The sequence below is a fragment of the Pipistrellus kuhlii genome, unplaced genomic scaffold, assembly GCF_014108245.1.
Source record: "Pipistrellus kuhlii isolate mPipKuh1 unplaced genomic scaffold, mPipKuh1.p scaffold_m20_p_10, whole genome shotgun sequence".
Taxonomy (NCBI): domain Eukaryota; kingdom Metazoa; phylum Chordata; class Mammalia; order Chiroptera; family Vespertilionidae; genus Pipistrellus; species Pipistrellus kuhlii.
The window spans coordinates 22304497-22331634 of NW_023425405.1; the positions used below are offsets into that span (position 1 = coordinate 22304497).

At 47.8% G+C, this 27138-nt stretch overlaps 1 protein-coding gene and 1 long non-coding RNA gene across 8 annotated transcripts in view; one reads left to right on the forward strand and one right to left on the reverse strand.

Moving 5' to 3' along the window:
- The window catches only part of LOC123651890, a 31709-nt gene extending 28947 nt beyond the window's left edge, over positions 1-2762 (reverse strand). The window contains exon 1 of one of the 2 annotated variants that reach the window (XR_006740876.1): positions 2648-2762. This is a non-coding gene — a long non-coding RNA (uncharacterized LOC123651890). The remainder of the gene's footprint in view (positions 1-2647) is intronic. The other variant, XR_006740877.1, reaches the window with a different exon arrangement.
- On the forward strand, positions 2685-27022 carry ARHGEF5 (Rho guanine nucleotide exchange factor 5). Of its 6 annotated transcripts, XM_045577821.1 has the most exons (16): positions 2721-2813; positions 8819-8855; positions 9961-13054; positions 13608-13665; positions 14079-14143; positions 14355-14608; positions 16843-17003; positions 17527-17679; positions 17972-18101; positions 18361-18435; positions 18787-18876; positions 21084-21289; positions 21857-22018; positions 23418-23488; positions 25529-25633; positions 26308-27022. In XM_045577821.1, exons 3-16 carry the CDS (start codon positions 9973-9975, stop codon positions 26463-26465), a joined length of 4770 nt encoding a protein of 1589 aa, XP_045433777.1. In that variant the 5' UTR covers positions 2721-2813; positions 8819-8855; positions 9961-9972; the 3' UTR covers positions 26466-27022. The 6 variants fall into 6 exon arrangements, with proteins under 6 accessions (XP_036285029.1, XP_036285031.1, XP_036285032.1 ...); XM_036429136.2 differs by lacking the exon at positions 8819-8855 and having other exon boundaries at positions 2685-2813; XM_036429138.2 differs by lacking the exon at positions 8819-8855 and having other exon boundaries at positions 2685-2813; positions 21084-21241.
- Positions 27023-27138: the final 116 nt, after the last annotated feature.

The following is a 27138-nucleotide window of genomic DNA, read 5'->3' on the forward strand; positions in this document are numbered from 1 at the left end:
CCCTAGCCAGTTTGGGATAGAGCATTGGTTTGTGGACTGAAAGGTCCCAAGTTTGGTTCTGGTCTAGGGCACATGCCCAGGTTGCAGGCTAGATCCCCAGTAGGAGGCAAGCAGAAGGCAGCAAATCAATGATTCTCTCTCATCATTAATGTTTCTGTCTCTCTCTCCCTCACTTTTCCTCTCTGAAATCAATAAAAATATATATTTTAAAAAATAGTAGGATAGGGAAACATCTTGATTAAGCAGTCCAGGCACCAAGAGCAAGTATCAAGGAAGGAAAAAGAGGAAATCATAATAGTTTGCAAGGTGAAGAGCTCGGTGGGTCCCCAAGATACACACACCCTGCAGACAGGGATGCTCCATGGGAAGAGCTAACTCCCTAACTGATAAGTTTTAACTTCCCCACATCTCACTGCTACTTGAAAAGTCAGGTCTAGCCTTGTGTACTTAGCTCTCTGGAAAAGAGCTCAGTGGTCATTGGATCAGGTTGGTAACTTAAAAAACCAAAAGTGCTGAAAGGTCAGAGCTGTCAGAACAAGAAGAGGTCAAGTCTATGAGACCTGAGTGAGGAAACAAAGGACAGAGAGCTGTAATCCAGGAGAACACAGAAGCCAGAGTGGAGCAGGAAGAATAGCCAGGCTGGCGGGAGGCAGTCCAGTGCCTCTGACCATGTGGCCACTCTCAGGAGGCAGCATGGAATGGCAGTGATCAGCACCTTCCACCCAAGGATCAGGAGCTCACTCATTTTGCTCACTCATACCCTGGACTAAGTGTGCTCTCCCAGCCTAGAAATAAAGACAGCTCTAGCTTAACTTTTTATTTTTTATTTAACTGTAGTTTGCATACAGTATATGAGTTTCAGATATACAATATAATGATTCTTACAATGTGATCACCACACTACTTCTAACAGTCATCAGTCATTGTGCAAACTTATCACACTATTATCAATTATATTCAGCTTAAACTTTTTCACTCACTCCCTCACCGCCACCAGCCCCTCCTCTCTGATAACCATTCCTTTGGTCTCTGTTGCTATGAGTCTGGGTTTTTATGTTTTGTTTTATTCATTTGCTTTGTTTTTTTAGATTCCACATATAAGTGAAACCATACAGTAATTTTCTTTCTCTGTTTGACTTATTTCATTTAGCATAATACTGGCCAAGTCCATCCATGCTATCTCATGTGGCAAGATTTCAATCTTTGTAAGGCTGTAGTAATATTCCTGTGTGTGTGTGTGTGTGTGTGTGTGTAATCTTTATCAATTCATCTACCAGTTGACACCTACCTTACTTCCATATCTTGGCTACTGTAAGTAATGCCTCAATGAACTTTTTTATTTACTGCACTTGCCACTTTTATCCTCTTGCTGAGCTTATGGCATTTGCTAGGCCTGTCCTTACATACCTGAACTGGTCCCAGTTTCCTCTCATTGCTTCCCACACCTACATGGCAGCGCAGGGTAAGCTGAAGGCTGCTGAACTCTTCAGGGCTGCCCCTCAGAGCAGAATGGCCAAAGCAGCACATTCTTTGAACTTAGAGATGTTTCAGGACTTCGTTGGAGAAGATGCTATTCTATCTTAATTACATTCTTTCCTAAAGTCCCCTTCAACATTGTAGTAGTCATGGTCAGAGGTTCAATGCGGCAGCCAGTGGTCTAACCCACTAGCTGTTTGGGCCCATAGATGGTGGCATTCCCAGGAACAAAATAACCAGGGAGCCTATTAAGATTCCACTTGACTTATATCAATCAGGATGGAACCTCTGGGAGGGGTGGGGAAGAGGGTTGGGGATAGTCAGACTAAAATACCAAGAATCTTGGTCCCTTAGGGGTGTGTGTGTGTGTGTCTACCACAGAAAATTCTGGCATTCTTTGAAGTTTATGGAAATGCATTAAAAATAGACCCACTCAGCCTGGACTCAGACCAACAGAACACAAGCTTTCCCTGAAAGAATTGGGGAAAAATACAGCCGTGAAAAAAAAAAACAAACCCACAGGCAGGCCCAAGAGAAGGGCTTCCATACTTCAGTACAAACACACACAAACACGGAGGTCCTGGGAAGAGCACAGAAGGAAAACACACCCTGAGATGGATCATCATCCTAAGTGAACTCAGATAACACCTAGACCAGAGGCTGGGGCATGGGGCTTCAGAGATGTTCATTCCTATGCCCTGAGCGATGGCCTCTTAGGGAGACGGAGAGGGGGAGGGAGAAAACTCAGGATACACCCTTCGTCTTATAGGGAGTCGCAGGGAGACACCAGGAAGAGAATTAACATTGAGCCCGAATGTTAACTCAGAAAAGTTAACAGAGAAACTCAGGCGTTCAGGGACAGATAGGCTAACAAAAGGCGGACCGGCATGGTCCAGAGTCAGGCTCCAGTGGAGAAAGGCAGCGGGGAGAGCCATCCAAGCAGATTTCAGAGACATACAAGGGCACAAGAGCGCTCCCCCCCCCCGCCCCCCCGCCTCCGGCCACTCGTGCCGGCCGCTGTCCCCGGCCCCGCCGCCAGCCCTGGGCGCCGGGCTCCCCTCCAGCTCGCCACTGCCCAGCGGTGACGCGGGAGATTCTTTCACACCAATGGGGCCGCGGAGCCGCCGGGCCCTGCCCCTCCCCCAGGAAGGTGTGTCCCTGGTTTCCTCACCTGAAACTTCCTAGGAGAACCAGGTCCCTCCCTCCGGCCGGCGGGAGGGGCGGGCGCGGGCGCGGGTGGGGCGGCGGTGGCGTCCAGGGCCTGCGCTGGGGACGGCCGGCCGGCGCCTGGGACCCGGAGGGACTCTGGTGCCGGGACAGCATGTGACACTGCCCAGGTGGGTGCCCGCCGCCCTCGCGGCTCCCGGCTCTGGGCTGGCGGCCGTGGGGTCCCGGCGGAGGTAAGGGAGGGTCGGCCAGGACGGGGAAACTAGGCCTTTACCCCGGGGCCAGCCCCAGCCCGGTCCCAGGGCGCAGGCTCCGGAAATGGGGGGCTGGGCAGATGGGCAGAGTTTGGGGCGTGTGACTGAGTATCTTGGTCAGGAAGGGGAGGGAAGCTGGAGGAAATGCTCTTGCCTGAAAAATTCGCTTCCGGCCTGGCCCCTTCCTGGGAACTGGGCACCCTGCCCCCAGATGTTCTCCGGGCCAATAGTAGGACTCTTCCAAGTTTTGGCCCTGCGGAAAGCTGACCCTATAATAAGGGATAGCTGAGACTCGGTGTGTGGAGCGTATTCCCCACCTGTGGATATCTCATTGTCTCCTTTTTCTTAACTAGGCCTGGGCCTTCCTTCGCTCACCCTCCCAGGGATTCGCTCACTGTGGATGTCTCCGTACTTGCCTTTCCCTTGCTGGCCAAGGTGCTTTCACCTGTAAAAACGTGTCCTGCCCTGGCCCCCTTCTCTGGTTCCCCGTATCTGGGGAGTCCCTCCGAAGTTTCCTGTCAAGCACAATTTGCATTCTCAACTTGGGGAGGTGGGCAGAGAAGCTGTGTATAGTTGGGCTTGGGGCTCTCCTTCTGAGCATCATTTAAAATCGACTGTCCTTAGAGAGCTAGTCCTGATGCCAGTTCAGCTTGGCCAGAGCTAGTTCAGATGTCAGTCCCTTCTCCCCTTCCTGGAGCTTGGGTTCCCAAGACAAGTTTGCCCTTCTGTCTACCAAAGTGAACTCTGGCCAGGACTCTCGTCAGATTGAGGGAAGAGGGGTGTGTCAGACAGGTGAGGGAGAGCGGGTGGCTTTCTTTTCTAGCTCCTTCCCTCTTTTGCTTCTCCCATGTCATTCTAAGGCTCTGCATCCTTGGCCTACTCCAGAAATCCCAGCTTCTAGCTCAACAGCTCCCGATGTGGCCTTTCAACTTCCTGTTTTAGCTACACCAGAGTGTGAAGAAGAGACTGACCTAAATCCTAGCAAAATGGGAATCATTTGATAACCAGTCTGTGGGCCTGAAACTGAAACCATGTCTACTGAGGGGATTCTTTGGGGGTGGGGCTGGGAGGAGGAAGGACGTAGGTGTCAATTTTGAGTGAGACTGTCTGGCAGGAGGAATGTATGTCATTATCCTGGTAGGAAAGAGAAAGAGGTCAGGAGGTGTGCAAAGGTATCCGTCTCACCAAAAGAAAACAGTGATTCAAAACAGTCAAGAGTCTTCATGTCCTAGGGGTCCCAAGAGTATATGGCTGACCACAGTGTGGTCTGTCTGTGGCCACATCAAGCACGGTGTCTGTGGGATAGACAAGAAGATGTCATTTGTGGTGTCTGGAGTGGTCAGTCACTGAGGTGTGGACAAGAAAGGGGCCACTCACAGGGCCATGGATTGAACAAGAGCAGTGAGTGTTACTCAAGTGTCAGGTAGCTGACAGCATTTGGGTAGACAGGGTAAATCACTCACTGTGTGAAGTGAACAGGAGCTGGTGGTGAGCAAGAACAAGGTCACCCTTCAGGGGCTCTGCTAAGGGCACAAAGAGGTCACTCACACATAATCTGTGTGGATGGCGGAGGGGGTGGGAAGGGGAGACACAGTGGGCTTGTGGGGCCTGTCAGCATTGCTACTGTTGATGTTCTGTGCGGGCCATGTGGTCTGCAGGGCAGTGGAGGCTGTGGTATTCTCAGACATTAAGAATAGATAAGAGACGGTTACTATAGTCTTCACTGGGGTGGTGGGGCTTTTCTAAAGTGAGTAGAGCACAGGTCTTTGCAGTTAGTGATCCAGATTGCAACTCTCATTTTTATATCTGTGTAGTGTTGGGGGCATTAATGTCAAACACTGATAAAGGCAACCATGTACGTGGGAGTCTAGTTTATTAAAAAACACAAAAAACCGAAAGTGATTTGGGGGTATTTTCCTATGATAAGCAGTAGTGTAGACCACATGTGTCAAACACAAGGCTCAAGGGCCAAATCCGTCCCGCCAGGCCTTGCAATGTGGCCCGCACTGCGCTGTCATCACTGCACTCCGCTGCGTTTCCATCACAATGACAGTTTATGACTGTTTAGTAAACCATTCGGCCCGCGATTTAGGCTGGATTTTAGATTTTGACCCCTTCTCTGATTGAGTTCGACACCCCTAGTGTAGACGATGTAGTATGAATGCAGAAGTGCTGCAGTCTCAAGTGTTTTAGTGACTTGTGGTGTGGATCCGAATATTTGAAACTGCCATTGCTAGAAAATCCAGGAAGCAGATACTTAGAAGTACACATAGCAGGCAGCATGGGTTGGAAGGAGAAGCAGCAGTGTGATGGAGGTGGGTAGTGGTGAGGGGGCTGTCTTTGAAACAGTATGTCTGCAGACTAGAAATGGACAAGAGCTAAGGTGTTTGGGGCTCCAAGGGAGATCCTGAGTTCTGTCATATACTGTGTTAATGGGGTGACTTGCAGATTTGTCTTGAAAGAAGTCATAGGTGGGACGGGGTCAGCAGATGCAACATGTGTCTGGTCTGGAAGGTGCCATGCTCTATCTGTCTGTGCTCAGTTACTGAGCGTTGCCCCCATAGAGAAGGTGGTGAGGAGGCAACTGTAACAAAGGGCAGTGCAAAAACTCTCTCCTGATGTCCTTATGTGCAGATTCCCTAGACCTTTGTCATGTTGTGGGTTTGTGGTGCTGATTAAAATAGGATTACAATAGGACAGAATCAAGTATGGTGCCTGAGCTGGTGACCACCAATATTTCCAAATGGATAGATGGTGTTAGAAATACTGTCAATGGGGTTGCAGGAGGCACACGTGCATTGTGTCACTAGTATGGGGCTGAAGATGCCCAGGTAGCCCTTGGTGCCTACAGATGCACCTAAATATAGCAGAAACACACGTGTTTTTAGAGACTTTGTTTTGTTTTGAGGACATGGCAGTGTATATGGGTATAGGGCCAGGACAATACGCTGTGGGTGAGGGGGGACTACAGATTTAGTTATACTGTCCCCTTAGGCAGGCAGGAGCCAAGATTCATAAAGTGTTTATGCTGAGCAAGTATATTATTTAACACGTGGTTGAGAGAATAGGGTCACATCACAGTATCACCCATAGTGATTATAGTATTTTGTCCTTAGGGCTAGACATAGGGAGCAAATCTTACACTGTGTCAATTAACTGGGAAAGGATGGAAAAGCCCTCTACACAAGTATGCTTATGTTAGACACGGTGGCTCTTTGCCCTGTATAGATGGTATTTGTGTCTGTGGGGTGGCCAGGGCCAGGAACTTGTCACATACTTATCACACCTGCAGGGTGTTTGGGGACCTGCTTGTTTAGTTATCTCAGTCTCTACTGTGTAGAAACTGCAAGGGTGGCTCATTTGGTGTGTGTGTGTGTGTGTGTGTGTGTGCACATGCAGGTACGTGCATGTGGAGGGGTACTTGTGCAAGCATCTGCCTAAGTGCAGTACGTTAGCAGGACAGTGAACATTTTGGGTGGTGGGCTTCACTTTAAGCCCAGACCAGACAAGGAGGGTGCAGGTCCAGGTGTACCTATGGGTTCCATAGGCCCCGGCGTCATTCCAGGCTGGAGTCCTTCCAGCTTTCTTACACCTGAACTTCTAGTTGCTTATAGTTTAGTTGTTAGAAGACCTTAGTTTGAGTTCACCTATACCAGTGGTCAGCAAACTCATTAGTCAACAGAGCCAAATATTAGTAGTACAACAATTGAAATTTTTTTTGAGAGCCAACATTTTAAAAAAAATATATTTTATTGATTTTTTTTTTACAGAGAAGAAGGGAGAGTGATAGATAGCTAGAAACGTCGATGAGAGAGAAACATCCACCAGCTGCCTCTTGCACACTCCCTACTGGGGATGTGCCCGCAACCAATGTACATGCCCTTGATCGGAATTGAACCTGGGACCCTTCAGTCCGCAGACCGACGCTCTACCACTGAGCAAAACTGGCTTCAGCGAGAGCCAACATTTTTAAACTTAAACTTCTAATGCCACTTCTTCAAAATAGACTTGCCCAGGCCGTGATATTTTGTGGAAGAGCCACACTTAAGGGACCAAAAAGCCGCATGTGGCTCGCGAGCTGCAGTTTGCCGACCACGGACCTATACCAATTGCTTATGTGAGCAAATGACTAGATTATCTAACCTCTAGGTTCCTCATTTAATTTAAGCAGTTTTCTGACTATCTCTGAAGGTCTTTCCAGCTCATAAGTCCTGTATTTCTCTCTTACACTTATTCCCTCATCAACCATAATTATAAGCCCTAACATTTTTATGACCCTTACATTTAACAGTGCACTTTTTATATCATTTTACTTAATTTTCATTAGAATTCCTTGCAAAGAAAATTTCTCTCCCTTATATAAAGATAAGAAAATGGATGTTTAAGTGGCTTTCACAATTGCTTTAAAATTAGCAAGATAACAAAAAGGCAGAACTGGAAATTGAACAGCACTCTTTTACCTCTGCATTCTTCCTTCCTCCATTCATCCACGCAATAAATCTTTGTTGAGGGCCAACTAAGCTTCAGGCAGAGGGGGCTGAGCAGTTAACATTGCAGTTTTTGCGCCCTTATGAGAACAGATACTAAATATGTAACTCCAAGTGCAGTTGAGTATGGGAGAGTAGAGGCTTCTCTGGGTAGGAGCAGAGGATTCCAGGCCGAGGAGCAGCACTGAAGGCCTACAGGAGAGAGGGAGGTGAGCCAGAGGGATGAAGGCCAGTGGGGTGTGGCGTGAAGAGAGGGGGGAGGCAGGAAGAGGCCAGACTGAGGCGGGTACATAACCCATGCCAGGTATTTGTATTTCATCCCATTGGCAGTTAGAGGCTATTGAAGAATTTAAACTCGAAGCGGGGCTTTTGACTCACTCAAGTGCTGGGTAGAAAATGCCTTGGAAAAAGGGCAAGAGAAGCTGTGTGGAGGCCGGTGGCCAGGCTCTGTCCCAAGTGCAGTGGTCTGAGTGAGAGGACAGCGGCCTACGCAGGGTCTAGTAGTGAGAGAGAAGAGAACAGACTTGAAGGTTACTGAGAAGCTGGGGTTAATAGGACTTGATGGCTAGATTAGATATGGGTAATGTAGGCCAAGAGAGAAACAAGAATTTATTCTGTAATTAAAAAATATTTATTGTGCACTTAGTACAGGCCAGGTACTGAGCTATGTATAGGTATTTGAGCAGGACAGATGTAGTTCTTGATCTCAGGCCATTTACCACCTATTGTTTGAGATAGATGATAAATCAGAATACACACATCCTATATAATAAAAGCCCAATATGCTAAATGTCCTGTCAGCCATTCAACCCATCAAAGTGTAATATGTTAATGACATGCTGAGGTTACTCAACCTCTATGATGTGCACTGACCACCAAGGGGCAGACACTCCGACCGGAGGTTAGCTTGCTGCTGTGGTCCCGCAGATCAGGAATGAGCAAGATGGGCTGGACACGCCATGGAGCCCACCCAGGGTCCCTCCCTGGTTGGCCAACCTCCCACGTCCCTCCCTGGCCCCAGTCATGCACCGGAGGGGTCCCTTGGCCTGGCTTGAGCCATCTAGCAATCTGGGACCTCTAGGGGGAGGTCAGAGAGCCAGTTTCGGCCTGATCCTGCAGGCCAGGTTGAGAGACCCCACTGGTGCACAAACTCATGCACCAGGCCTCTAGTAATTATATAATAATCATAATTGTGTAAATGCTACAGAGGAGAAGAAAAGTGCACTATAATTGATAAGTGCTACAAAGAGGAGCACAGTAACATAGTTAGGGGATTGGGGAAAACGTAAGAGGTTAAATCGGTAAGTTGTAGGCTCATAGATAACAAGAAAGAGAGTATTTCTAATGTCGGTAGTGTATTATAAATACTGACAGGAACCTCCAAAATAAGCATTCATAGAGTCTCCTTTGGAGTTTACAACTAAAAGATTGTAGGAAATGCAGTCGAGATGTGAGGCTGTGAGGATAGCAGGTATGAGCAACTCTCTTTACAGGTTAGAAAGATGCGAAAGGCATGGACATGCATAAATGCTGGCGGGATGATTCTAGCAGAGATGATGGTGAGAGGAAAGTCACCCATAACATAGAATCCCTGAGAAGGAAGTCTGAAGAAGGTGGTGCTTTGAAGGTGGTGCCCGCCCTGTCAGAGGAGAAAAGTTGGAGAGGGCAAAACCCAGGTCTCTGAATTGAAAGAAACTGGAGCAGTTCCTTTCCTTTGGTTTCTCAATATTTTGCAAAGAATTTGCTGAAGTGAGAGCAGGGGTGGGAAGGTCAAAATTTTGACAAGTCATGAGAAGAGTTCACAAGGTTGTTGGAGAGAAAGAGTAAGATAATGAGAGTAACACAGTTTTATGAACCTACTTGAAGCAGGTAACCTCGGTATCCCTTCAGTTCTAATCTAACAAGTCATTCTGCCTTATGACAGCTGCCTCTCTCATTGAAAACAAAATTGTTAATTAGTTACAGGGCTGTGCTTGACACTATGAAAAATGAGATGAGCACAGACCCTGTATAAAGGCAATTATACTACACTTTGCCTTAAACATGGGTTATAATGACCAGACTTATTTTAATCCCCATCAGCAGATGAGGAAGGTCCCCCTGAAACACTGCCTAGTGTGCAGTTAGACCTTGGGTGTGTCACTCAGTGTCTGGGAGTTACATAGGACTGAGTCACTCTTGATGTCCAGAGAGTAGACAGGGAGAAACAATATGACATAATACCACCTAGGAGGAATGACCAGTAGGGAACTTGGCACTCTGTCAATGAAGCTCTAATTCACTTACTATCTTTCTCTCCCACAAGACTGCAGGCTCCATGAGGACATATCTCCTTCTCTACTAAATGCCCCTCCCCCCGCCTCCTTGAAAGGGTCACTTGCTAAGTACTTATTAAATGAGCAAATAAGTGACAAGTTTTATAGAGGCTATTGCTTATTTTATTAAGTACATTTTGTCTCAAAGAATGAGTCCATGGAGAACCAAAGAAATGTCCCACTCTTGTTCTTCATAGTCCAGCCCTCTGATAGGTAAAAGCAGAAGAGGTGATAGAATCTTTGTCTTTTATTCCTCTTTAGGATTCAGCCCCGATGGAGGCTGCGGAGCCCCGGAGTGGAGCACCGGGTCCCATTCCTGTGGCAGAATTCAGTGATATCCCTGAAGCTCTTATGAGAAGCAGCCAGCCGCTTGCCGTGGGGCCCGAAGCTCAGGAAGGCCGGGACCCATCCTGTAAGTGGACAGAGGAACGCAGGCTCTGGGAGACCCAGCAGAGAGATGAAAGAGATGTGAATGACTGTGCAGCTGAGAGTATGACATCTTTCCCCAAGGAAGCCCCTTCGGATGTGGAGACCAAACAGGAAAACCTTATGGCCGAGGCCTGGGACACCCCAGACTGCCAGGAGGCAGTGCCCAGGAGCCTGGCAGACAGACAGGCAAGGACGCCAGCTCCTCCAGAGCGCTGGGCCTGCCCTGTCCAGGGTAAACTTCTGGACATGGCCCCACTATGCAGCGAACTGCGCAGCAGATTGGAGGTGGAATTCAGACCAGAATTCCCTTCTTTGATGTTGGGGACTGGACAAGCAGCAGAGAAAGAAGAAGCTTCTCCAGATGCTTCTGCTCGGGCCAGATGTTCATCTTCCTGTGAAGAGCACCTTGTAGAGACCGACTTGCTGCAGGAGTCTGAAAGTGGGGCTGCCAGGCAGGGCCAAGAGCTGCAGGAAAGTCCAGGGAAAGAAAGGCTTGTGTGTCCCCAGAAGGCCAAGGGTCAGGAGGTGCAGGGACAAGAAGAGAGGGAGGCTGTGTGTTCTGAGGGGCTTCTAAGGGAGCGGGAATGGATAGGGGAGCAGGTTAATGGTACACAGGGAGGACAGATGCAAGATGATATGGTGCTTGCAAAACAAGGAGAAAGGGAGGGGCCTAATGAGGAATTGGGAGGTGTAAATTGTGATGAGTGGGAGGGAAGGACTCGGGGCCAGGAAGATCTGGAAGTGGGTGAACAGAAGAAGAGGGAGGTGAGGGGGCCTGAGGAGAGTAGGGTGGGTGCTCAGTGTCAGGAGTATCAAAGCTTAGCCAGGAGGTCAGTGAACGTACCTGGAAGGCAAGAACGTCAAGGGCTGCCAGGGACACTAAAGCTGGAGGAGGAGGCAGAAGATTGGGATGGGGCTGCATTGGGGAGAGTGGGAGGAGAGAGGATTTCAGAGGAGGGGGAAGAGCATGATGGTCTTCCCATACTGGCCCCCAAGGTTTATTCTTCCTGTGACTTGTTACCAGATGCTTGTAATGCCAGGATTCCTGGTTCTCAGGCAGAGTTGAGGGCTGAGGAGCTTTGTCCCATAGCTCAGACTCCTTCCCTGGAGCCTATAGTAGGTTCCTGTCAGTCCAGTCCTTCACCTAGCTTCTTTCCTGATGGGGGGTCACGAGCTCAAGAAATAGCTCAGGACCCTCAGCCAGAGGGTTCCCAGCTGGGGACAGGGGCAGCATCCAGTGGGAGGCCCCGGGTGGCCTCAGCCAGTGCACCTGAGACATCTCCAAACTCACCAGATTCAGCTCCCTCCACATCTGCCAAAGTCTCCTCCAGCAGAGCCACCTTGCCGGCTGCCAGCCCCCCGATTGCCATCCCTAGGACAAAAGTCTCTCTGGATGCATATTCTCCAGAAACCTCCAGGGCCTCTTTCCCCACCGACATCCCATCTTCCTGTGGGGCTTCTGAGACTCTCCCGGCGGCCCTCCCCGGCTCCCCCTCTGCTGAGGCTACCATGGACCCACATGGCAGCTCCAACGGGGCCAGTCCACAAAGCCCCCTCGCTGACTTCACAGGGGCCAGTCAGCACCTATTGAGCAACTCCTTCCCGGGCTCTCACAGGACACAGCTGACCCCGGACCTGGTGGGACGATCACTTTCCTTCTCTCATTCTGAGTTGCCTCAGAGACCTCCCAAACATGCCATCCATGTCTCTGTGATCCCAAGAAGGGACAGGAAAAGCAGTAGGGACTTCAACGTTATTCCAGAATTCCCTAGTTCATTGTCCACTCTGGGGCACGACTCTGGAGACTTCACCTCTGATCCACACAGGCCCGGCAGTCCCCACAGCAGCCAGCCATGGGGCTCCCCACATAATTCAGCCTTCGCCCAAGGGTCTCCTGTGTATGGCTCTTCACCGCCTCCTGTCTTCGTAGATACAAGGCTGAATGAACCTCCACCTCCTGCTCCTCCAAAGAAGAGGCACGTCCACCCTTCTGCGGTGGAGAGAGACAGCCATCTCAGTGCAGCGGTCCCCACGCTGAGGCACTGTAGCTACCCTCCATTGGCCCTAAGTTCAGGGCTATGTGGCCCCCCCAAAGTTCCACTTCCTGAAATTCCTGACCCCCATGTGGCAAGGCAATACCGACCTCTGCCCTCTACTCCAGACGACTCCCACCATAGTCAGACTTCTTTCTCCCAAAGGTTGAGATACAACAAGCCATTACCCCCAACTCCTGATTTGTTTCAGCCCCAGCATTCTCCCGTTTCTCATAATAGCACAAGGATCTACAGGCCTCTACCCCCTGTTCCTGTCATAAATCCCCTCAACGAACCACCACCATTACCCCCGAAGGCCAGAGGGAGGAACAAGAGCATTCAGGGAGCACTCACGAATTCAGGGGGTCAAGCCAAGCCAAGGCCTGTTGGTCAAGAGTGGGCAGCATCTAGTTCCCACTCTGGAGGACGTACCTCTTGGCCCCCAGCCATGGGCAGATCAACAGACTCTTTGGCTTCCACCAGTAGGAGAAAGAGTGAAATATCCCCTGACATTGCTTTCAGCAACATGACAAGCCTTCCAAGTCCCTCTTCCCCAACCTCGCCCTGGACTGTGGGTCTCCAGGAACCCATCTCTGAACCAGGGCACTCAGAAGAGTCAGAGGCCTCTGCCAAGAGATCTTTGAGAAGAATGGACCCTCAGGAAGGAGCCAATGGCCTGAGGAGGTCGGCTGTAGGTCGAACAAAGCAGACTGAAAAACCCAGCCATCCCCACCTGGAGAAGGCATCCAGCTGGCCCCACAGGCGGGACCCAGGGAGACCACCGCAGGACAGTGCTGGACAGGCTGCCATCTCTGGTGAGGGCTCCAGTAAGCACAAGGGCTGGCATCGGCAAGGTCTGCGCAGACCTTCCATCTTACCTGACGGCTCTTCAGGTGAGCAAAGAGCACTCATCAGACCACACTTTCTGTAGATCTTACCATCTCATCCATCTTCTGTTCCAGGACTCCTCCTACTCCCCCTGCTGGCTTCAATCACCCACATATACATATACAACCCCAATACAGAGGGAAGCCCTTAGAAGCCTCTGAGCTCACTGTGATGCTCTTCCTTTTCCTTCCCTGCATCTCCATCTGTCATCCAACCATGGTGTTTTTAAATTGTGTATCACTTTTCCTAAGGTTTTTCTGGACACTCTCCTCCACCCCCAAACACACCTCCCTTTTCTATTTACCAGCACCTCTTGATGCTTCCTCGTAGTAGAGAAGACATCCTCTCCTTGTCCATTTTACATTCTGACATGAGGGATGTGTTCATACCTCCCAGTAGAGTCATCAGATGCTTTCTACTTTGGCACTTCCTCACAGATTCCCAGATGAGCCTTTTCCCCCCTCCCCACGTGCCTACATCTCTTACTCTACATCTTACCTTCTTCGGCTATCTCTGAATGTTCCTGTGAACAGTTACTTCATCCATTTCCCTTTTCAGATACAAGAGGCCCCACCACAGAAAAGCCTCCTGGCCCTTCAGACACCATTGTTTTTCGGTGAGTCATCCTCTCTCCCAACAAGCACAATTATACTCTCTTTTCTTAGGATACTGAGATTTTTGTTAGTTGACACGGGTTCTGGGACCCTGTCTCTCCCAAAGGGAAGTAGAAGAAGAGACAGACACCAGGATACTAGAGTAGAGAGCCCTTTGATCTACCTGATTTTGTTACCTAAGTCTTAATTTTCCATCCTCCTAGGCCCTTTGGCCATGAGCTAAAACCCCTGTAAAAATTCAACATGACATTCAAGAAAGCTCTAAATATCCCATAGTGGGCCAGGGGACTTGGCCCTGACATCCCAGCACCTGTCCCAGAGGTTAGAGGTTAGAGACTACCCTGTCTATAGTCCCCTGGGGCTCCTCGGTATCCAAGGGCCAGCAAGCATCTCAGAGCCCTTCTTTGCTCCACAGGGAGAAAAAGCCAAAGGAGGTGATGGGAGGCTTTTCAAGACGCTGCTCAAAGCTCATCAACTCCTGTGAGTATATAGAAACAGAACTATGGATGCACATAGGTGTTGTGCCCAAGACTGGGGATGGGCTTATGGCTGCCAGCAGGGGGTGGACACCTACAGGAAGAGAAAACTGTCAGGAGAGCCAGAGCACGTCTGGTGGCTTCTGTCTATCTCTGTGCCTAATTGCCCTGTCTCCCTAATTCTCTCCCACTCCCACACCGATTCACCCCCACAGCCCAGCTGCTTTACCAGGAGTACAGCGATGTGGTTCTGAACAAGGAGATTCAGAGCCAGCAGCGGCCGGACAGCTTGGCAGAGGCCTCTGGGCCCCCCTCCCCCCGGCAGCCCCGAAAGGTCCTGGTGTCCTCAGAGTCTTACCTGCAGCGCCTATCCATGGCCTCCAGGAGCTCCCTCTGGCAGGAGATCCCTGTGGTGCGCAATAGCACTGTGCTGCTCTCCATGACCCACGAAGACCAAAAACTTCAAGAGGTACCCAACAGGGCAGGGTGGGGGCAGGGAGAGGGATGCAGGAGGGGAGGCTCACATCCTCATCTCCTCATCACTACCACCTCCACCACCACCTCCACCACCATCACCACCACCTCCACCATCACCACACACTCACGCATCCCACTGTCAGCCATCTCCACTCCAATGGACTTCAATTGCTCTCTCTTCAGACAACACCCACCTGCCTCTCCACCTCCTTCTGCCATGGCCATTTACTGATACCTGGTACTGGGTCAGGCTCATACAAAGTGGCCATGTGTAGAATTAATCCCATCGCTAGTGCTTCAGACTAGACTGAAATTTCCATCTTGAACCATGGTTTCAAGCTCCGCTAAAGATTGTTACTTCAACCAAGTCACACCAGGGGCTTTCTGTTGTGTCCCTTGAAGGCTGAGTGCCCCTTGTGGTTGTCCTATGGTCCATTGGACTCATAGAGGCTTTTGAATGACCATCAGTCTCTGCTTGGTCCTTAACCTGAATAGCAAGACTGTAGTAGAGGCTGTGTGTCTGATGTTATTACCATGAATGTGTTTTATCTGGAGAGCTTCACTGACAACCAGTCTGGGATAAACCTTTCTTCCCAGGAAGATAGTATAGTACAATGAAAAGGTTTCCTGGAATAATGTCTAAGTATTAAGATTTCAGAATAAGTGACCTGGAAGCCCACTTTAATATTTGCCAGTTATTTAACTCTGGCCAAATTACTTGCTTTTTTTAAAAAAAAAAAAAACTTCTGTTTTCTCGTTTGTAAAATTGCATTGCAAAGAGGTACTGAGAGAGTTAAAAAAAAAAAAAAAAGTAAGTTTCTAATATATAGTAACCATTCAAAACATGTTCATGACTTTAATTTCAAGTTAGGCCAACTCAGGTTTAAAGCCTTGCCTTGCTATTTACTAGCTGTGTCACCTCAGGCAAATTATATAACTACTCAGTCCCAGTTTCCTTGTCTGAAAATTAAAGATAATGAATACCTACTTTTCAGGGTTGCCACACGATTTAAGTGAAATGACACATATCTAGCTTTAAACAGAGTATGTGGCACATTGTTTGATATGTATTAGTGGAATACTCACCCCTTTCAGAAGTGGGAAGGAGAAACATTTGGGCCAGAAGGACTTACAGATAAACAATGCTTTTACCAAGTCAACCAGACAGATATAAATTTTAGGATTTTTGAAGCTCAGACTTGGGGGACCCTGTTTTGACCTCAACTTCCAAACTACCTGGAAGATATTTAGAAAATCACTTCTTTGCCCCATGTTTGTGAATCGGACCCTGGGAGCTGGTTCGAACCCAGTTCCCTTTCAACATCTCCAGCATCCTCACACATCCATTGGCTCCTGAGAAAACAGGCCTCTGCATTTATAAGCACATATTTCTTTCATAAAATAGCACTTCTAGGGTCTATAAGATGTTTTCACTGACTCTATTTCTTTTGACTGTCACATGTTTGTGAGGTGAGGTCACTGTTCCTGCCCCAAAAGGCAAGAAAACAGGTTCACAGAGATCAAATGAGCCACATAGTCAGAATGTCAGGGCCAAGACAGACACAAATGAATCTCTGAGTTCTCTGACTCATTCTCCCAGTTACCCAACTCAAAAACTGAGGCATTAGCTGGGGCTCTTCCTGCTCTTTTAGAGTCAATTTCTAGCAAATAACTAGGTCCTTCCCTGTGTCCCTCCTGAATAGTCATGAAACAGGCCTCTTCCCATTCCCATGGCTACTTAGGCCTTCATCTCTCACCTGGACTTACTATGGCAGTTTCCTAACATGGCTTTCTTGCTCCTTCTAATCTTTTCTCCACTCTGTGCTTAGGAACACATTGATGGTAAGGTTATTCCCCTACAGAGAGCCTCTTTTTGTCTCTTTTTGTTTGTCCATTGTATGAAGCCTACCTAACTCATTTCCCTTGTTCACTTAACCCTTCCGACTGCCATGCTTGTCTCTGGCTTCCTCTCCTGCCCCTACTGTAGTACATGTTTCTGTAAACGTTCAGTGTAAGTTTCTGGAAAGCATCTTTATTACACCTCTGGGGCCTTCACATGTTCTCCCATTGGCTTGGAAGCACCTTCCCTCTCCCTGATACCATGTTAGTTTTCACTGTGATGGTGAGTGACAAAAGCATCTGTCTTGTTCACCACTCTATCTCTAAAACAGACAGTAGGGACTCAAAATGTGTTATACATTAATCTTCCTCCTACCCAACTCCTAGGCCAAATTTGAGCTGATTGTGTCAGAGGCTTCCTACCTGCGCAGCCTGAACATAGCTGTGGATCACTTCCAGCATTCAGCCCAGCTTCGGGCCATCCTTTCCAACCAAGACCAGCAGTGGCTCTTCTCTCGCCTACAGGACGTGCGTGATGTCAGTGCCACGTAAGACACCTCTTCTCCCAAATGCCACTCACTCTGCCTCACTGTCTTTAGCCTATAAACTTTCAGTAGGTACCCTTTTCATTCTCGGGAGCCCTCTCACTGCTCCCTCCGGGATTCCCAATAGTCGTAGGGAGAGGAGGAAACAGAAGAGGATAGGGTGGTGGATGGATATAGAACCATTGGTGGATGAACAAAATAATGAGAGATTCCTCCTGGGTTAAGTTTTGAATGTACTGTGGGTATGCAGTGCATTGGAGATAAGATTTAGGAAACATCTAAAGGCAAGAAAACCAGAATATATTCCAGAAAAGACCAAGAAATGGAATATTAGGATCAGAGTGTTAGATCATGGGAAAACTAGGAGCAGCTTCAGAGAGAATGTGAGTGCAGAGCAAGGGGTACAGAACAAAGGACAGAAGTTATTTACTAACAGAGATGTCACAAGATCAAGGTAGAGCAGGGCTCAGCCAGCTGCTTACTTGAGACCCACAGGTCTCATGAGACTTGTTTGAATATTGCACAGGTTCCTTTCAGACCTGGAGGAGAACTTTGAGAACAACATCTTCACCTTCCATGTGTGTGATGTAGTCCTGAACCATGCCTCCCACTTCCGTCGTGTCTACCTGCCTTACGTCACCAACCAGACCTACCAGGAACGCACCTTCCAAACTCTGCTGTGAGACCTGAACCCCAATCAGTCCCTGTGTGGGGCTGGTGATGACCTTGCACCCACACCTCCAACCCCTGACCCAGAGTGCTATCACTTGAGCACATATTCTGTGCCCGTTCTGTGATCTCAAGCCCCAGTGCCTTCCAGATCATAGGCCCTCAACCATTAGGTCTCAGCCCTATGTCATTGGATCTCACCATCCTTCCCTGACCCACAAACATTCCACTGTGTCTCCACTCCATATGCCTTCTCTGTGCCCCCCTATTTCCCACCCTCCTTACCCATTGCTGTTTGACAGGAGCACTAACAGCAGCTTCCGTGAGGTCCTAGAGAAGCTGGAGAGTGACCCCATCTGCCAGCGCCTGTCCCTCAAGTCCTTTCTGATCCTGCCATTCCAGCGCATCACCCGTCTCAAACTGCTGCTCCAGGTATAGACCCCACCTGGGATTCTCCTCTCAACTCAAAAGGGTGATTTCAGGAGATCCCACAAGGCAGAACTGGCCCTTCTGCACTGTCTTACACCCTGTGGATAAAGTGAGCAGTCTCCCCACTGCCCACACCCTTTTTCTCAGGGTTAATTTGCTACTAAAATTTTGTTTCTGGACCTCTCCAATGGCCCACCCCCACCATCTTTTCCTGTTTTCCACCCTTCTTCCATCTGGCTGCTGTCTATTGTGTGTTCTATAGAACATTCTGAAGAGAACACAGCCTGGATCCTCAGAGGAAGCAGAGGCCACAAAGGCACACCATGCCCTGGAGGAGGTAGGCAGTCCCCAGTCTTCCCCTGCCCAGGTCCATGGTCACTGCTGATGGGGTTGCCCAAGCACCTCCTGCACTCACCAAACCTCCCTCCGCATGCCTCCTCCCACTACAATGACACTGCAGGCACTTTCCAGATTCCATCTTGCTTTCACTCAGCCCAGGAATGTTGACCCTGTCATAGAAAATACACCAGAGTCCTGAAACATCACCTAGATACCACCTTCATGCAGTTCAAGCCTGGTGGAAAAGACTGTAGCTATCACAACTACTGATTTCCAGATTTTTTTCAGGGCCTCAAAGGTCAAACCTCTAATAGTGCCCTTCCTCTTTCCTCACCTGCTCTCCTGGCAGCTGATCCGAGACTGCAATAACAACGTCCAGAGAATGCGCCGGACGGAGGAGCTCATCTACCTGAGCCAGAAGATTGAGTTTGAATGCAAAGTGAGTGACTCTCTGGCATGTCTGGTTAGGTCACCTGCTAACACCGAGCCTGCTGGCTCTACCACGCTAGTCTCTAACTGCAGTCTGCATGCCTCTGATCTGTCCTATTTCTGGGGTGCCTGAATGCTTACTTTATTCTCCATGATATCCCATTAAGTGGAAAAGGGAAGATACAGACTGTGTGTATTACCTTTGATGGAAAAGTAGGAGGGTGCAAATCTGTACATGCATTTGCTTGTAAAGAAACTGGGAGGAGACATAAGAAATAAAGTAAAGAGGTTACCTGAGGGGTCTAGTGTGTACCTGGGAACTAGACAGATAAGAGAGAACTTACCAATTCAAATTTTTATAAAGATACAAGAGGACCAGTCCACAGATTCGTTCACTAATGGGGGGTTCCTCGGCCTGGCCTGAGCCTTCTTGCAATCTGGGACCCCTCAAGGAATGTCAGACTGCTGGTTTTGGCCCGATCCTGCAGGCCAGGCTGAGGAACCTCACTGATGCACAAATCCATGCACTGGGCCTCTAGTATGCAATAAGGTCTTTGGTTAATCTCTTCCCATCCTCCTTCCTTCCCCCTTCCCTCTGAGATTCATCAGTCTGTTCCATGTTTTCATGCCTATGCATTGAGCATCTGCCCCCTGGTGGTCAGTGTGTGTCATAGTGAACAGTCAAATGGTTGAACAGTTGCTTAGTCTTTTACAATATATACACTGAGTGTCAGATTATTATGATCTCTGAACACATAATAATCTGGCCACTCAGTATATCAGTGAGTGTGTGTGTGTGTGTGTGTGTGTGTGTGTGTATGTATGAGGCCTGGTGCATGAAATTGTGCATGGGTGGGGTCCAGCCAGCCTGGCCAGGGGGAGTGGACATGGGCAGTTGGTCGGCCCACCTACTGGTCGAACTCCTGGTCAAGGGGACAATTTGCATTTTAGCCTTATATTATATAGGATGTAAACCAAGTGGCCAGATTATTATGCACTCAGATATCATAATAATCTGGCCACTCAGTGTATATTCTAGAAGCTCCATGCACAAAATTTATGCAAGAGTAGGCCTTCCTTCCCCTTGCTGCTGGCACAGGCTTTCCTCTGACACCTAAGACTTGGGCATCCCTCCTGCTGCCAGTAGGCACCCAGGACCCGGGCTTCCCTTGCAACCCTGGCTTCAGCCAAAAAGACATCCGGTCTAATCAGCATGATACACTCTTATTATTATAGATATGAATATTTTTGGTGCTTCAACCAACCAATATTTTATCATCTCAAATTAGTATAGCCCCAAGCAATAAAAAATTGAATCTAAATCTATGGCCAGCCCAAACCGGTTTGGCTCAGTGGATGGAGCGTCCGCCTGCGGACTGAGGGATCTCAGGTTCGATTCCGGTGAAAGGCATGTGCCTATGTTGGGGGCACATCCCCAGTACAGGGTGTGCAAGAGGCGGATGATCGATGATTCTCTCTCATCGATGTTTCTAACTCTCTATCCCTCTCTCTTCCTCTCTATAAAAACTCAATAAAATATATTTAAAAATAATAATAATAATAATACATCTATGGCCAAGAATCCCATCCAAATGCAAATTTACAATAGACATTCCACATTTAAATTCCAACTCAGAGCAGGTGCCATTCTTATCTCCCTGAGAGAAGGAATACCTCTTATCCACATATCTATCTTAGTTTCTACCCTTATCTTTGCCCAAATTCCAGCTCCAAGCAGATTCTACCTTGTTCTCCTTAATCCCATTCTCATTTCTAATCCCAGGTACTCTTCTTATGTCTCTAGTTATAATAAAAGAAAGAACAGATATCAGCACTACCCAGATCTTTTAACTTCTAAGACACACACATAGTGTTCCCTGCCTTCTTCCACTGCATGCCTGAATTAGGCTTTTCCATGCCTTCTTCAGTTCAGGTTTCTAGGGCCAACCTTTCTTACATGGTCACTATTTGGTGTTGGACCACAGGTACCTTCCATTGCCTGAGTTATGGACGTGGGAACTGTACCATAGTAACGATGTTTGGTGGGTTAACAGGGAAGCAGAGACTAAGGGGTGGGTATGAGCAAGAGGGAAAATGTGGAAGAGATGATTGTCAGTGGACCTCATGAGAAAGGGGCATGGAGAGGGAGGGAGGGCTAAAAGGGAGCCTGGTGCTTGATCTGTGACACTGCCTTTTCTGCCCTCCTCTGCCCTACAGATATTCCCGCTCATTTCACAGTCACGCTGGCTGGTGAAGAGTGGCGAGCTGGCTGCCCTGGAGTCCAGTATCTCCCCAGGACTGCGAAGGAAACTGAACACGCGTCCAGTCCACCTTCATCTCTTCAATGACTGTCTGTTGCTGTCTCGGCCCCGAGAGTCAGTGATTGGAATGGGAGGCCAGAGCACAAGAGGAAAATGGGAGAGGCAAGAGGGGAGGACAGAAACGAACAGAGAAGGGTCGTGTTCCTAGAGGACCCCTTCTCAATGACCTAATCCACGGAGTCCAGGTCATGGTATAGAGAAGAAAGATTAGGATCCAAAGCAAAAAAGGGGATCCCACCCCAAATATGCCACAAGATCACATGGCAAGACCTGTACCATATTATAGACACAGAGCAAAATGCAGCAAATTAGCCATCACTTTCCCAATCTGTCAGTTTGTGGTTTCTTTGGGCGAGGCTGAGCCTACTAGTCCAAAGATATTTAGCCAATTCCAGATCCTCAGGGTCTTAGAAAATTTATATTGGTTCTGTCTCTGTAACTCTTTAAAGTGGTTAAGTATTCGTGAGATTAGAAACGTGGTTTACCAAGCTAGTGACACGTACCTGGGGACTCTGAAGCTACCATCTTGAGAGTAAGCACCAACGTATGGTTTTTATGAAAATTTGCAGGTTACCATATGCTAAGGACGAGGACTTGGGATCCTAAGATCTGAGGGTGGATAAAGTATGACAACTGTAGAATCTGGTTGAAAAGCCTTGTATTTTGCAGGGGTGGCCGATTCCTGGTGTTTGACCATGCTCCCTTCTCCTCTATTCGGGGGGAAAAGTGTGAAATGAAGCTACATGGACCTCACAAAAACCTCTTCCGGCTCTTCCTGCTGCACAATACGCAGGGCACCCAGGCCGAGTTCCTCTTCAGCACGGAGACTCAGTGAGATGGGGCTGTGCAGAGGAGCTGGGGGGAGGGAAACTGGAAGCCCAGGGAAGAGGTGGGACCAAGGCAGGAAGTGTGTCCAGAAAATAGCCATGGCACTAAATAGTCCATGCTGGACTGGGGAGCATCCACAGAGAACCCCAAATTTCTGGAGCTAATAGGCACCCTCAGGAGATCGGAGTGGGTGAGGGTATAACTTTGCCACCAAGGGTATAACTTTGCCACCAAGGCTCAGTGTCTATTGTATTCCCTTTAATCTGGAATGACAAAGTCTGTGAGATACCAAAAAGAGATGGGCCAGTCACTAAAAGAGTTAGATTACTGACATCCACCAGGGAATGCCCATGTGTGCAAGCCAGAAATTCCTCAGTGCCCAAGACAGGTGCATATGTGCCCTTGGCTTTCCTTGCTCCCACTTTCCAATTCATCCTATGTTGAGCAGAAATCCATAGTGTTAAGAACTTCGATTTGCTCATCTTTTAAATAATAATAAAAATACATTTATACATGCATAACATTTTGGAGAATATTAAAAACAATACCTATAAAATCTGGTACACTGTGCCAATAATAACGAACAGCTACAAAACTGTACCTATTATTGATGTTATAAAAGATCTATGAAATCTTTCCTTTAAAAACTTTAACATGTTACCTAGTAGTCGGATCTTCATGTTTCAGACAATTTTCAGCTTTGTCCCTCGGAGGACATTTCAGGGTGGGATGAACAGAGAGCCTAGTGCAGGAGTCTGTGTGCACAGTGTCACCTGCACTGAGTAGTCAGACACGGCCCCGTGTCCTTTACTTGGCAGCTTGGGCAGCATCTTTCTGGAACAGTAACAGTGACACCTCTAAATTACTCTGGCATGTTTGAAAGCCAAGGCTAAGATAATACAAAAACCTTTAGTCAACCACAAAATTAGGCTAGGATGAAATTACATAAGAAAAATTAAGAGATACATCTCCCTGCTCTAATTATGACCACAAGATGATTTTCATCTCTGAGACATTTAATAGAAGGGAGGTGGGCAGAGGAGTGTTAAGAATCATGCAAAGTGACCAAGGGGATCTACACGGAGATGAGCATTTTGCTTAGTACAGTTTCCACAATGGAAAATCCACCTTTTTATAGCTGACATTTGACTTTATGTCCCCACTTTATGAGATGCCACTGACAGGATAAACTTGGAAAGAGAAGGGATACATAAAGGGTGGCAAGACATTAACATGCAGTTCAAGATCCTGTCATATTTCCTGTTAAGCAGAATCCCATTGACTTGCCCTAAATACCACTGAATTAGAAGGTCTTTCCACAGTCATGTCCGTTCCCCATCTCCCTCCTTGTCCCACACCCCAGAGCTGCAGCTGGAGCAATGACCCTCCTTTGTTTTCTCAGAAGTGAAAAGCTCCGATGGATCTCTGCCTTGGCCATGCCAAGAGAGGAGTTGGACCTTCAGGAGTGTTATGGTGAGTGAGGGAGAGAAAAATGGCAGGGTCAGAAGTCTCCTCTAGAGGCAGGAGTTCAGAGGGCTGGGTGGTAACTTGGAGAGGCTTGCACTTATTGCTTTTGTCCAGAATTTCATGGTAGAAGCTGTCCACTGGAGGTTATACCTGCTTAAAACTGCCCACCGCCATGGCAATGCCACAAACCCATGCAATCCCTACTTGGGGCAATAGTTTGCTCTTTTAAAATATTTGGCCCCTTAAGTCTATCCTGCCTTTTTTCAGGGGGAGGGGAATTGGATGTTATCTGCTTGAAGGTCTCAGGGAAAAGGAGAAAGCAGGGCTGGAGTGGGAGTTATGGGAAAATATCCAAACAGTAGTTTTGTCTGAAGCACACCCCGCTCCTGTAGAGGATGACCTCTGCTCTTACCTCCTGAGACCACTGGTGTTACCCCAGGCTTCCAGTTACACAAATTATGAATGTGCCTGCATTCATGCTAAGACTTGAAGTTATGGGTCTTCTGTAAGCTGCATGGTAGTCCTCCAGCAAGGATTCCCTAATCTGTATCCAAAAGGAGCTGAACTTCTAGGAAGACAGGACCTTTGGTGATTCAAACAAAAGAACAAACAAATGCAAGGAAATCTGGAAATGGAAGTAGAAGAGCCCGGTTGTAAACTGAGTTCAGTTTACTTGTTCACTGTGTGTCATCTGCTGGGCTTCAGTTCTACGGAGCTGGTAAGGGAGGCAAGATAATTCTTCCTCCTTCACTGTGACCCTGTGAATGGCCAAGAGGACGACTTTAGAACAGTGGTTCTCAACCTTTCCAATGCCATGACCCTTTAATACAGTTCCTAATTAGCAACAAAAATGATTTTATGGTTGGGCGCCATCATAACATGAGGAACTGTATTAAAGGGTCACGGCATTAGAAGAAGAAGTACAGATAATTAGGTCATGTTCTGTTTGTTTTCTGAGGCACTAGTACAGCCAGAAAAGTAGAACGAGCAGTAAACCCATAGATGATGGAATGCTTGTGGGTCAGGAATACTCTGAGGCTTGTTAACCTTGAGCTTTAAAACTATAGGAATTTCTCCTGATTCACAAAAGTATAAAAATATAGGAAATCCAGAATTTTCTCAAGAATCTTCCTGACCAACCTAGTCATGTACCTGGGAGGAAGCTGAAGCTGAAGGGGTTTCAGTGCCTTCTTAGATCTGAAACCCCACTGGTTAGGTCTCTTCTAGGCCCATGTTAGTAGCATGAAGAAAACAAAGAATGAGTCCCAGACTCAGGTTTTACAATCTAGTTGCAGACCCAGAACACATACATAAAATAATTAGGTAGAGGAAAAATGGTCTGGCCTACATGAGCAGTTTTGAAGTTGAGTAATGATTTTCTATGATTGTTGGTATGAGGTAGTGCATGCGCAACTCTGGGGTCTACTGGTGGCAATGTGAGGGGGATTCTCTCACTCTAATAAACTTGGCACTACTCCAAGTTTTCTCCTCAGATTCTGGAGGACTAAAGAGTCAGGAAAGCTTTCAGAGTGAACATGCATCTAGAGCACATGTGTCAAACACAAGGCCCGCGGGCCAAATCCGTCCCGCCAGGCCTTGCAATGTGGCCCGCACCGCACTGTCATCATCACTGCACTCTGTTGCATTTCCATCACAATGACAGTTTATGACTGTTCAGTAAACCATTCGGCCTGCGATTTAGGCTGGATTTTAGATTTTGGCCCCTTCTCTGATTGAGTTCGACACCCCTAATCTAGAGTATTTGTAATAATGAGTCACTAAAGGTGTTTCCAATGTATTTCTCAATTCATTTTCCCCTCAGAAATAGAATTTTTTATTCATTTGAATTATGATATTTGTATTTCCTTGTCAACCGTTTCGCTTCCTGGTAGGAGATGAAGAGTTTTCCAATGGTCTCTTTTGTCTGTAACTTTCAAAAATGTGGACTTTCTCGATCCCAAGTTCTCCCAGCCTTCCCCTGAAATTCCTTCTCCCTGTTTCAGTCAGTTGCCTTTCCTAACTTCCCTTCACACTCTTCTCTTCCAGATTCCCCACAAGTGCAGTGCCTTCGAGCCTACAAACCTCGAGAGAATGATGAGTTGGCTTTGGAGAAGGCAGATGTGGTGATGGTGACTCAACAAAGCAGTGATGGTAAGAGGCAAAGTCCATGAGCAGTAGGCTAGCATTGGAGTGGGATGGAAATATTCTCTTCCTAGGGCTTCTGTAACAAAGTACCACAAAGTGGGTGGTGTAAAACAATGGAAATGTATTCTCTTGTGGTTTTGGAGGCCAGAAGTCCAAAATCAAAGTGTTGGCAGAGCCATACTTCTTCTATACAGCTTCTAGGGAGGGTCCTTTTTTGCCTGTCCCAGCTTATGTAGCTCTAGGTATTCCTTGGCTTGTGGCAGTATATCCAATCTCTACCTTTGTCTTCCTTCTGTGTGTGTATGCTTGTGTGCCCAAATGTCTCTCTTTAAGGATACCAGTTATATTGGATTAGTGGCCTACATTACTCAAGTATTACATCATCTTAACTTTACTAATTACATCTGCATCAACCCTATTCCAAATAAAGTCTCATTCTGAAGTACTTGGGGTTAGGACTTCAACATATACTTTGGAGGAACACAATTCAATCCAAGATAGTAGAGAAAGAACACTAAGGATTAGACCAGACCTAGAGTGGCCAGCATGAGTGCATTGGGTGTCCAATGCTCTGGGGGCATGCCCATCCATTTAACCTCAGGAATGTGTTTGGAAAGGTGTTCAGGGGAAATGATGTGTTTTCCAGATAATTTTTTTTCCTACCCATTTTGTGCCCATAGGCTGGCTGGAGGGCATGAGACTCTCAGATGGAGAGCGAGGCTGGTTTCCTGTGCAGCAGGTGGAGTTCATTTCCAATCCAGAGGTTCGTGCACGGAACCTGAAGGAAGCCCAGCGAGTCAAGACGGCCAAACTACAGCTGGTAGAACAACAGACCTAGCTGTTCTCTGGAAAGACTCCCGTGAGCTTAAGGACAAGTTGTTCTTGGAGAGGGCTGGCCCTACAACCCTGCAACAGGCCTTCTGTGGACCAAGAACTAGACCTTCTGAGAGCCCAAGAACAAAATCCAACTACCAGTCGCTAGACACTACCCTGCTCTCCCACCGCCTCCATTTTTGTGCTTTGTGCTTGGTTGGGGATTTTGAGGGACTTTGCACCAGACTCTGGAAACATGTTCTCATAGGAAAAGGATCCAGTGGGGCCTACACGAAGGAACTATACTTCTACCATTTAGTACTTAAGCATTCTCTTCCAGAGTGCTGATCCAGAGCTGGCCAGAGTATCCATTGTGGATATGGTAAACAGAATCTGACTAAAGGGAGAAGTTTAAGAGGGATTACCATGTCAGCTGGGAGGGTCAACCTGGTGACTACTAAAGTATCTTCCAATCCTAATGATTTTCCATGATTGTTGGTATGAGGTAGTGCATGCGCAACTCGGGTCTACTGGTGGCAATGTGAGGGGGATTCTCTCACTCTAATAAACTTGGCACTACTCAAGTATGTTCTCCTCAGACTCTGGAGCACTGAGTGAGGTTCCCAACATGGAGCCCCATGAGGCTTCCAGGCTATTTGATTTAGGTGTCATGAAAGACCAAGATGGTGCCTAGGCCA

Coding starts and splice junctions, on each gene's coding strand:
- ARHGEF5 (XM_036429136.2), top strand. CDS start 9,973: ATGGAGGCTGCGGAGCCCCGGAGTGGAGCACCGGGTCCCATTCCTGTG. Junction 14,144..14,354: donor CTCAAAGCTCATCAACTCCT/GTGAGTATATAG, acceptor TCACCCCCACAG/CCCAGCTGCTTTACCAGGAG. Junction 25,634..26,307: donor GACTCAACAAAGCAGTGATG/GTAAGAGGCAAA, acceptor TTGTGCCCATAG/GCTGGCTGGAGGGCATGAGA.